This window comes from Phaseolus vulgaris, chromosome 2 (assembly GCF_051622355.1).
Source record: "Phaseolus vulgaris cultivar YP4 chromosome 2, ASM5162235v1, whole genome shotgun sequence".
NCBI lineage: Eukaryota > Viridiplantae > Streptophyta > Magnoliopsida > Fabales > Fabaceae > Phaseolus > Phaseolus vulgaris.
Window position 1 is genome coordinate 23,522,188 of NC_143499.1, and position 10,094 is coordinate 23,532,281.

A 10,094-nucleotide genomic window follows, 5' to 3' on the forward strand; every position below is an offset into this window, starting at 1 on the left:
AAAACTTATTAGTGAATCCATAAGAGAAACCTCAAAATTCAAAATTTGAGACAACTACTTCCTCTTCTGTATATATGTCAGTTACTTGGATAATTTGACACCAGTTTCATTTACTTATTTAAAAAATACTATTTTATTATAATATAATACTTTATTTAAAAAAAATATTGAATGGTTATTTTTACTATTGAAGTATCAAATAAACTTTATTTTTTCTATGATTTTTTTTCTATCATATTTTTTCTTCCAGTAAAACTTATAAAAGTGGTCATTAACAATTTCCTCTAATCCACTATAAGTATTCATACACCACTGCATTACTTGTATATATAATGCTATTTTGAGTTCCTATACACAATATTATGCTCCTAAGATTTTCTGAAAAATATTTGGGGTTTTTCTGATTTAAGTTGCTATTTGATTAGTTTTGATATGAAAATAACTAGAAAGGACAAAAGTGTAGAATAAACTTCGGACATATATAAGGTCTCCTTTAAATAGGATATGTTAAGTAGTTTAAATTCGCTGACATAGTTTAGTAAAAACACTCTGAATATTGAGTATTTTTTTATTGTTGTTTATGTACTGTGCGCTAATATTATAATTTTTCGTTATACTTAAGTGTTGCTATGTGTTTTATATTAATGATCATTTCAAATAAAAATAAAATGAAAAAGTACGTCATGATGTTAATAATTTGTTTAATATAACATTGTTTATTTGATTATTTTCATCTCCAATTACAAAAAAAGTTTTAAATTTGAGAGAGTTTGTTAAGAGAGATTATAATAACATCAAATAAAACAATACATACTAAAAAAAAATTTTAAATGGAAGTTATTTATTAGAGATTAATTTATTTCTAGGAATTGATTTAATTAATGAATTTTTTTTTCCTTAAAATTTTAACAAAATAACGGAGTTTCTTTAACCTTCTTAATTCCCAAAAATTTATTTTAAAACTTTTGAAAAATAACAGAGATTTTTTTTAAACTTCGTTAATTTTCAAAGATTTATTTTAAAACATCCACAAGATAACGGAGATTTTTTTTAACTTTCATTAATTTTCAAAGATTTATTTTAAAATTTAAGAATAACAGAGGTTTTTTTAACCTCCAATAAATTTCAAAGTTTATTCTAAAACCTCAACAAAATATAGAAATTTTTGTAAGCTTTGTTAAGTTTCAAATATTTACCGTAAAATTTCAATAAAATATTTTAGTTTTTTTCAAATCTCAATAAATAATTATATTAAAGTTTTTATAAATAAATAGTTAAATTATAATTTTATTGTATTTGATAATTAAATATAATAATTATATTTTAATATGTTTATAGAAATATTATATCATAGTTTTCGTTTAATAACTTTTTATTATATTAAAATAAATTTATTTATCAATGCTTAAGATAATTTCTAGAATAAATTTGATTAAGGAAAGTATTTTAAAACTTCATTAAACATTAAATATTTATCTAAAAAGCTCCCTTAAATAGTAGAGGTTTATTTAAAAACTTCCCTTAAATAGTAGAGGTTCATTTAAAAACCTTTGTTAAATAGTAGATGTTGTTTTACAACCTCAGTAAACTACTATAGTTTTATTTCAAATTCTTTTTGTTTTTGATTTTTTTTCTTTTTTTTTTTCTTTCTCTTTCCCGGTGGACCCTTAACCCGCCTCTCATTTCCATCTTCTCTTCTCTTCACTCTCATTTCCGTCCAACTCCCACCTCTTCCATCGTACACCACTGGACATTTGCTTCTAATGCTCCCCCACGGAACATGCTTTTGCTATTCCAGCATGGAACATGGTTATGCTACTTCACCATGGAACTTGCTTCAACCTTCGCTCCACCACAAAACCGCTTGTCTGCAAAGCGCAGGTATGTTCCGCAATTGGTGATGTGGTGTTTGTTGTTTATTTGACGATCTTGGAACCCTAATTTTTTTTTTATCATTTTTTTTCGTCGTTAATGCTTCGTTCTCGTCATTCCTTGTGGCTATGGTTTGTGGTGGAGGTTCGTGGTTGAGGTTGAGGTTGTGGTTCATGCTTCGTGCTTCGTCTTATACCTTTTTCTCATCGATTCGTGATTCATGGTTCATACTCAAGGTCGTAGTTCGTTCGGTGTGGCAATGATTTGTGCAGTTTGTGTTGATGTTTTCCTCTTGCTTAAATTTTGCGGTTTATTTTATGATAACAATAGTATAAAATCTTAAATGTGTATATATCCTTGGACTAGCTTTTATGGATTCATGCTATGTTTCAGTACTTTCACTCACATGGATGCCTAAACTGCAAATTCTGAAGCATTCAGGTTGAATTATTTAAACACTTAAATAGATGCCTAAGCTGCTAATTTTGAAACATTTCAGTATTGAATTTTTAAAATTAGTACTTTAAATGTGAATCTGGTGGTGTTCTGTCTTGATATGCAAGTGCATCTTCTGTTTGTCCATGTGATGCTTTAAAAAAGGGAGGGAGGGATGAAGCCAATGCTTGGTATGCTGAGATGATTAGCAGCAGAAGAAGGAGTTATCAAATGATGCAGAGTTGCCAATTAAAATTATGACTTTTGTAACCTGTTAAGCTAGTGTTTCAGCTTGAACTTCGATGCTAATTTTTGTATTTGTTTTTATTAAGTATTCACTGGAATCTTTACATCTTCAAGTGCACTAAACTTATTTACTTGCACTTTATTTCATATCCCTGTCGTGCTTTGAAATTAGGAAAATGTCAAGACAAAGCATCCTCAGTTGCTGTAGGAGTCCAAGCTCTGGTACAATTTCATGCTCTGGCTTTGCTACATCAGGTAGGCTTTCCATATAAGTTTGGTTATGCAAAGGTTTTTTGGTGTATTGAAGGACCTCAAAACTTTGTCATCATTCTAGGGTCATGTTATGTTATCACATTGTCATCTACAGCTGAAATTTTTAGCATATTCATAGTTATACTTCTAGTTTCAACTTCAGCATCAATTAGAAGTGGTTGATTATTATAGTACATGAAAAAGTTTCAAGGTAGAGTTTTTGTTCAGGTCTCTATATTGTATAACTTAACCAAGTTGAAAGTCGCCTGCATTGATTGTATAGTGCTGTAAATTTTGGTGCCATCTGACTCTTTACACGTCTAAAGTGTAGAATTAGTTTAGGCCGAATTATGATGGGAAATTCTGTTCCTTTACACTATAAATTTTTTATTCAACATCATTTTAATCTTGCCTTCGCTGACTCTTCTTATCATATGAAACACATGTATAAAATCTAAAGAGAGTTAGTTGTACATGGTGAATTGAACCATTGCAGATACGACAGAATGATCGGTTGGCAGTTAGCAAGCTGGTTACCAGTTTGACAAGGGGGACTATTCGCTCACCTTTATCATGGTGCCTTTTGATCCGTTACACTAGTCAGGTGTGTTTCCTTCCATATGTACATTGTTATTGGGGTTTTTGACCATGATGAGGTTATTTTTTTGGTTTTTACCAAAATAAGGTCCGTTTAAAAAAAATTACAATTTAGGCAAGTCGTACCAATTTGGCACGACTTCATATGCACAAATCGTTCCAATTTGACACGACTTTGCCATGTCATACTAAAGTCGTGCCAACTTGGCACGACTTTTGCCACGTCATAATTTTTTATTTTTTTATTTTAATTTTATTGTTTATATATTGGATAGGAAGTTATGTAATGTTAAAAATTAATTTGATACATAATTTTCTAGGAGTGTTAGTTTTAAGGAAAAAAAATTAGATATATAATTATTTTTAAATTATTTAATTATTTTAAAACAATTACAAATTATTTATATTATTTGACTTATTTAAAATTTATATAATTATTTTTAAATTATTTAATTATTTCAAAATAATTACGGTACTTATACCTTTTTATATTTTAATATAAATGACATTAAAAAAATAAAAAAATGTATTATTAGAATTGTGATAAAAAAAATTATTACTTCAGAAAAAAAAAAGAATAATTGTGATACACGATTATCCAATTTTTTGTTTCTTAAAACTAACACTCTTAGAAAATTATGTATTAAATTAATTTTTAACATTACATAACTTACTACTCAATATAAAAAAAAAAAAAAAATTATGACATGGCAGAAGTCGTGTCAAGTTGACACGACTTCAGTATGACATGACAAAGTCGTGTCAAATTAGGACGATTTGTACATATGAAGTCATGCCAATTTGGCACGACTTGCCTAAATTTATAATTTTTTTAAACGGACCCCATTTTAGTAAAAACCACAAAAAATAACCCAATAGTAAAAAACCTTTGTTATTGGGATGGTATTTATTTTCATAATCTTTTTCTTCCATCATCTATGTAGGTTATTTATGAATCAGACAATAATACACAGGCAGGGAACGTGATTATCTTGACAATTGCATTCGTCAAAAGTCAGAGATGGTGATTTTTGAAGCTGCTAGAGCAAGAACAGAGCTCAATGGGGTAAAAAATCAAGAATTAACTCCAGCAATTACTGTTCTTCATCTATTTTTAAGTTATTCTAAGCCAGTCTTGAGATTTGTTGTTGTCCGTACCTTGAACAAGGTAATAATTTCTCAAGTTTCACTTTACATGTGGCAATGACGCATCCAATGGCAATGACAGTGAGCCAGTTTCTACAAGGAGAAAGGTGGATTCCGGCTGCAAGGGTGTCATTCTCTTCTGGAATATGAGTACATGATCTGTGATGGTGTTAATAATTAATATATGGCTAGCTTCACTGTGGCACAGTTTGCAATGTATATCATATATGCTCGCTTTTAAAAATATCATGGTCCCAAATTCCAAAAGTTTGTTCCATCAAACTACTTTGTAATGGTATATTACTATATGCATATGTAAGACAATAATATTATTATTATTATTATTATTATTATATTATGCAATAAAATTATTCATGGATTCACTACAAAAAAACGTGTATAATGCGGCGGTTATTTTCGTAAAAACTGACGTTTTTAACCGCCGCATTATATGTCTGTGGCGGTACCGCATACCGACAGAATTCTTGCCGCCACAAAGTTTAATGTGGCGGTCAATTAAGAACCGTTGTAGCAGACGTCATATTATGCATTGTATAAAGTGTCGGTTTTAAGCGTGTAATTGACGTCAGTTATAAATGTCGTAATTTTAAAACTGGGTACACCAATTCTAACGTAAATAGTGGCAGTTTTAACCGCCACTTAATACGATATAATATGAATTTAATTTAAATTTTAATATTTATAATAATTAATTTAATTTCGTTTTATAATTTGATTTCATAATATTATTTAATTTTATATTATAATTAAATTTCAGTACGCAATTAAATTTCATAATATAATTAAATTATAAGATAAATTAATTTTATAATAAAATTATACCTCATATAATTAAAATTGATAAATATAATAATAAGAAATGATTTTATTCATTCATTAAGATAACAAAGTTTATAATGTCAAACTAATCCAAAAAACAATTAAATTAAATTGTCAAAATGTAAATTTTATTTGAATATATTACAACTAATGTCATAGTCCTAATTCTAATTTGTCTTGTTGCCTCCACTTGATCCAATAATATTCTGGTTCAGTGATGAAGTACGACTTCCACCATCCGGTGCCTGAAATTAATTAAAATATGTTTAGAGTTAATTTTCAAATTTTAAAAAATAAATGAATTATTTTAGAAAAGAGAGAAAGAAAAAATAACATGTGACAAATTAATTATTTAAAATAGGAGGAAAGTGAAGCTTGCAACAAAGAAAGTTGTAGATGGAATAACTACATAGCAAATGAAATCAGTGTTATATATTAATATATCTAATTCAGGTAACAGGTAAGGGTCTAGACATGTATGCATACTCAACCTTTGTCGTTTCAATTTCAAATTAGGTAAGCTCCCATTGTATTCCTCGTTTTCAAAGGCTAGTGGACCTGCAAACTAATTTGTTATAAGGAATAAATTGAAACAAATAAAAAAAAATTTTAAGGATAAATTAGTCACTTTAAAAAATAATCTTTCAAAAATACTTTAAAATATAGCAAAGAATTGGAATTAAAATTAAAAATAAATATTAATTATTGTTAGTATTATAATAGTAATAGAGAAATTTTATGTTCATTAACTGTCATTCATCATAACAATAATAATCCATCAATGGAATTAAATCATAATCCTAGATATTGTTGCAAAGGAAATGCAAAAGAATGCAGCATTTCAAACTAGTTTGAAAAATCTACCTTGGAGCCGTTAGGGACCAGTTCTTGGAGTGTCTTAAGCCGCTCACTTATTCTCTCTCTTCTGTTCTGTGATACACTCGTACAAACATTCTATCAGCATTGAGCTTATATTTAAGTTTTCTTAATTTGCAATCAAAACATGGAACATATATGCGACATACATAATTTAACTTAGGTTTGAAGTAATTAAGCAAACCTTGGCAGCAACATTTTGAGGATCCTTGAGTGGGCTTGACTTTTGTTTTGTTGCTTTACTTGTAGTTGTGCATGGCTTCTTGGCATTGGCAGCTTGCATGGTCTCTCCCTATAAACACCAAAATCATTCTTCCATTCTAATTAATTTAATGTACTTCTTATGGACTAATGCTAAATAAATGTATAAAAAGAAGCTAAGATGTGATTAAGAAAGCAATGATTAATACCATAAAAGATCGCTTTCTCAAGACTAAATCTTGTGCTGCTGACTCATTTAGGCTATCACTATGGGCATTTGGTTCTGAGTATAGCAACCCAGAAGATGAACTTTCACCATGTTGTTGCTTCTCTTTTGCACCTTTGAACATGGAGCTATAACAAGTAGCAATTTCAGAGCAACTGAAATTTTGGACCAGGCGCATGTGTGTGGTGCTTTTGGGACTAACATGGTTCCATTGGTCACAACCTTCATGCAAATTACTCTCTTTGGAAAACAACCAACTCTTCTGAAAGCTAAGGAAAGACTCACTACCTTGCATGAGGTTGCTGAACTCATTGACTTTGAAATTGATCAGACCTTGTCAGAATCAAAATGCTGCACTATAAAATTATAAAATTATAAAATGTTGCATGTAAACACAATTTCACAGTATGAATGCATGAATATGTGTGTTTTCATGGCCAATTCACCATTATAAAGCTCATTAGGATGTTTTCACCTTTTGCATTTTATCAAGTCAGAAGAAAATTACCTCGGAATTTAGGAAAAAATAAATAAAGTTAGTGTGCATATGAGAGCACCCAGTTCTGGAGATAAACAACAGAATTGTTTGACTCTATTTGATGGTAGATTTTAAACCAATTTTAGGACCTTCCTCTGTTGTTTAAGGCTAGAGTATTTTTTAGTGGACTTCATTCACTTAAAAACCTCATGTACCAATTGATATAACAAAATTGAAAAACCATAAATTGGAGAAATTTCTAAAATCTAACATTTCCTTAATTAATCACAGCGACACCAATTTATTACATGCAGTGACAGAAACTGTAATCAACATGTAGCCAAATGACCATTGGTTTTGTCCACAGGCATCAGAAGATGAATTACTTCATTTAAGCATTGCCCACTACTCCATCACCAACATTTCTGCAACAAAATAAATGCAATTAAGCAACTAATTTGAAGAGGGAAGGATTATAAATAGCATGGCATAATCGCTGCTACAACGAATGGTTGCAATATGCTTCCAAATAGATTCCAGGATGGAAAAGCTTTTGAAACCAATAACCTAAGATTCCAGTACCAAGCATAGTGGCTAGAAAGATCATTTGATGACCTTTCTACCATATCCACGTGTTCCTAAAATCTAACATTCAAATTCAAAAGCTATAATGCTGTTAAACAACACAACTAACTATATGCAACTCAAACCACTATTCTCAAATCCAGTTTAAATATTATAATAAAATACAAATAGTAAAATAAAACCTACAACAACCCTTAAAATAGTTACGCCCTTTTTCCGATTAGTTGCCTTGACCATGTCAAATTTCTCAATATGGCTTACACCTAGCACCTACATCACAAAAACTAAGATACAATTCAAACAACTTCAAATTTCAAAGTGTGAACTAATTACAGAGTAGATTTTACTCTTTACCTCATAAGGATTAAAGTCACCATCGGAATTAAAGCTCCCTGTCACAGATGCAGCAACACAGATAATCTTTCTTTCACTCCATGTTATTGTCTGGGTAAACCTGAAAATCGACACCGAATTACATTTTATTAACCCTAGAAACGTGTGGTATGCAAAAAACAAATTAATTCGAACGAAAACTAAATTCGTTCTTCATTCTTGCAAATGGATAGAGAGAGAGAGAGAGAGAAAATGGATGACCTGAGAGAGGTTGAAATTTTGGGACGGAGATTGTTATGAGAGAAACTCAATTTGGGGCAGTGCAGAATATTGGAGATTCCCAGAGCCATTGGGCGCGCCACTGCAACGATGCAATGTTATCTCTCTCAATTTATGTCTGAAATTTGAGATAACGAAATGGGGCGGTGAGTGAGGGTTTACAAAATACAACTGGGGAACGTTTGTGGTGAGGGTGAGAGGAAGGGTTTACGATTGCGGTGAGGGTGAGAGGAAAGGGTTTACAAAATGGGACTGAGAAGGGAAGGATTACGGTGAAGGTGAAAGGGTTTACGCAATGGGGTTGAGATGGTTAAGAAGAATGTGAAGACTGAAAGAGGATCGGGGCGGGAGTGAAGGTTTTTTAGAGGTTGAGTGAAAGAGGTATATTTTCAAGAATATCGAAGAGGGAAAAATGAAAACTTTGGAAAAGATTAAGGTTATGGAGGGAACGAAAAGCGGAAGAAATTTTATTTTGAAGGTAAATTGTGACGGTTCTAAATGTCACATTTCGAATGAAGATTATGGCGCTTACGAAAATGTCGTATTATACAGTAAATTGTGGCGGTTTTTAATAATTGTCATATTATAACCGCCACTATATACACGTTTTTTTGTAGTGATTGGTGTGATCGTATATTGTTGTTATAAATTTTGTATAAATATTTTTAAGAAAAAATAAAAACAAAATAAAAATGAATATATGAACTTAATCATAAGTTTTACTTCGATCAAGTTTATGAAAAGTTTATAACTAAAAGAAAAAGGACATGAATGATAACATGAGGTTGAATGCTTAAATGATAAAATGAGTAAAAAATTTAATGTTTTTAGTTTCAAAATCTATGATATTTTATAGGATAATGTATGGTATTTTACGGAGGTTTCAAAATCTATGGTATTTTACGGAGGTTTCGAAACCTATGGTATTTTATGGAGGTTTCGAAACCTATGACATTTTGTAGAGGTTTTGAAACCTATGGTATTTTACGAAGATTTTTGAAACTCATGATATTTTACGGAGGTTCTTAAGTCCATGGTATTTAATGGATGTTTAGAATGACTTTTCCTGAGATTTAAAAAAACATCAGGAAACACGTTACCCAGGGATGGTTTAGCGGGAAAACAACAACCTGGATAAATGACTTAACGGAGGTTTTAACCCTTGTTAATGTAAAAATAAACTCATGTTAAAAACATTTTTTCTTTTAGTGACAAGTGTGTATTGAGGTTTTCTAAACATTAACAAGTATCAACAGTTATTTAAAAAATTTAACAAATTTTTATATATTTTTATTTTTTACTTTATCGTTTTTTCTTGTACATTTTCTACATACTATTTCGGAGGCACGTTAACAGAAATGGTCTTTTGAGATACAGATAGTCCTAAAATTCAAAATTATTAATCGTAGGTATGTATACACATAGCACGCTCTTCCTATCTTTATCTCTCAATAACATGAAAGAATTCAGAATTTTCAAGTCAGACAAATATTTTTTTCTGCTTGTACTAGGGTTTTCATTGATATTTTTTTCCCTTTGCCCTATTTGGTTTTTTAAAATCTCATGTCTCTCTTTGCCTAACTCTTAGTGGTTCATTTTCTTTCGGCGATCCGTTTTCCTTCTGGTGATTCGTTTTCCTTCTGGTTTTTCCTTCTAGAACTTCAGAGCATTTCATGGGTTCGAAACTATCATTTGGAACACTCTCTCATTTCTCTCTTATTTGATTGT

General features: G+C 30.3%; 3 protein-coding genes across 5 annotated transcripts; 1 reads left to right on the forward strand and 2 right to left on the reverse strand.

Moving 5' to 3' along the window:
• Positions 1–1,671: 1,671 nt before the first annotated feature.
• LOC137809654 (coatomer subunit gamma) lies at positions 1,672–4,895 on the forward strand. Its single transcript, XM_068610753.2, has 5 exons — positions 1,672–1,881; positions 2,726–2,808; positions 3,302–3,409; positions 4,347–4,468; positions 4,631–4,895. Exons 1-4 carry the CDS (start codon positions 1,764–1,766, stop codon positions 4,428–4,430), a joined length of 393 nt encoding a protein of 130 aa, XP_068466854.1. The 5' UTR covers positions 1,672–1,763; the 3' UTR covers positions 4,431–4,468; positions 4,631–4,895.
• A 1,180-nt stretch (positions 4,896–6,075) lies between these two features.
• On the reverse strand, positions 6,076–7,126 carry LOC150029056 (putative transcription factor bHLH086). The gene is made up of 4 exons (XM_090297908.1): positions 7,096–7,126; positions 6,675–7,024; positions 6,449–6,556; positions 6,076–6,318 (listed from the first exon to the last, which is right to left on the reverse strand). The coding sequence occupies exons 1-4, from the start codon at positions 7,124–7,126 to the stop codon at positions 6,235–6,237; spliced, it is 573 nt and encodes a 190-aa protein (XP_090154034.1). The 3' UTR covers positions 6,076–6,234.
• Positions 7,127–7,236: 110 nt separating this feature from the next.
• Positions 7,237–8,649, reverse strand: LOC150029057 (protein CHLOROPLAST J-LIKE DOMAIN 1, chloroplastic-like). Of its 3 annotated transcripts, XM_090299406.1 has the most exons (4): positions 8,349–8,649; positions 8,109–8,208; positions 7,947–8,024; positions 7,563–7,594 (listed from the first exon to the last, which is right to left on the reverse strand). In XM_090299406.1, exons 1-4 carry the CDS (start codon positions 8,435–8,437, stop codon positions 7,583–7,585), a joined length of 279 nt encoding a protein of 92 aa, XP_090155532.1. In that variant the 5' UTR covers positions 8,438–8,649; the 3' UTR covers positions 7,563–7,582. The 3 variants fall into 3 exon arrangements, 1 of the variants encoding a protein (XP_090155532.1); XR_016519033.1 differs by lacking the exon at positions 7,947–8,024 and having other exon boundaries at positions 7,237–7,594; XR_016519032.1 differs by lacking the exons at positions 7,563–7,594; positions 7,947–8,024 and having other exon boundaries at positions 8,203–8,242.
• Between the last annotated feature and the right edge of the window lie 1,445 nt (positions 8,650–10,094).

Bases quoted from the DNA above. Each gene is read 5' to 3' on its own strand.
- LOC137809654 (XM_068610753.2), top strand. From the start codon at position 1,764: ATGCTCCCCCACGGAACATGCTTTTGCTATTCCAGCATGGAACATGGT. The intron at 2,809-3,301 runs GTAGGCTTTCCA...GAACCATTGCAG, and splicing joins CTCTGGCTTTGCTACATCAG to ATACGACAGAATGATCGGTT. The intron at 3,410-4,346 runs GTGTGTTTCCTT...TCATCTATGTAG, and splicing joins TGATCCGTTACACTAGTCAG to GTTATTTATGAATCAGACAA.
- LOC150029056 (XM_090297908.1), bottom strand. From the start codon at position 7,126: ATGAAAACACACATATTCATGCATTCATACT. The intron at 6,557-6,674 runs GTATTAATCATT...TGGTGTTTATAG, and splicing joins TGAGAAAGCGATCTTTTATG to GGAGAGACCATGCAAGCTGC. The intron at 6,319-6,448 runs GTTTGCTTAATT...AGTGTATCACAG, and splicing joins CTCAAAATGTTGCTGCCAAG to AACAGAAGAGAGAGAATAAG.
- LOC150029057 (XM_090299406.1), bottom strand. From the start codon at position 8,437: ATGGCTCTGGGAATCTCCAATATTCTGCACTGCCCCAAATTGAGTTTC. The intron at 8,209-8,348 runs GTCATCCATTTT...GTCGATTTTCAG, and splicing joins AAAATTTCAACCTCTCTCAG to GTTTACCCAGACAATAACAT. The intron at 8,025-8,108 runs GTAAAGAGTAAA...TTTGTGATGTAG, and splicing joins GTGACTTTAATCCTTATGAG to GTGCTAGGTGTAAGCCATAT.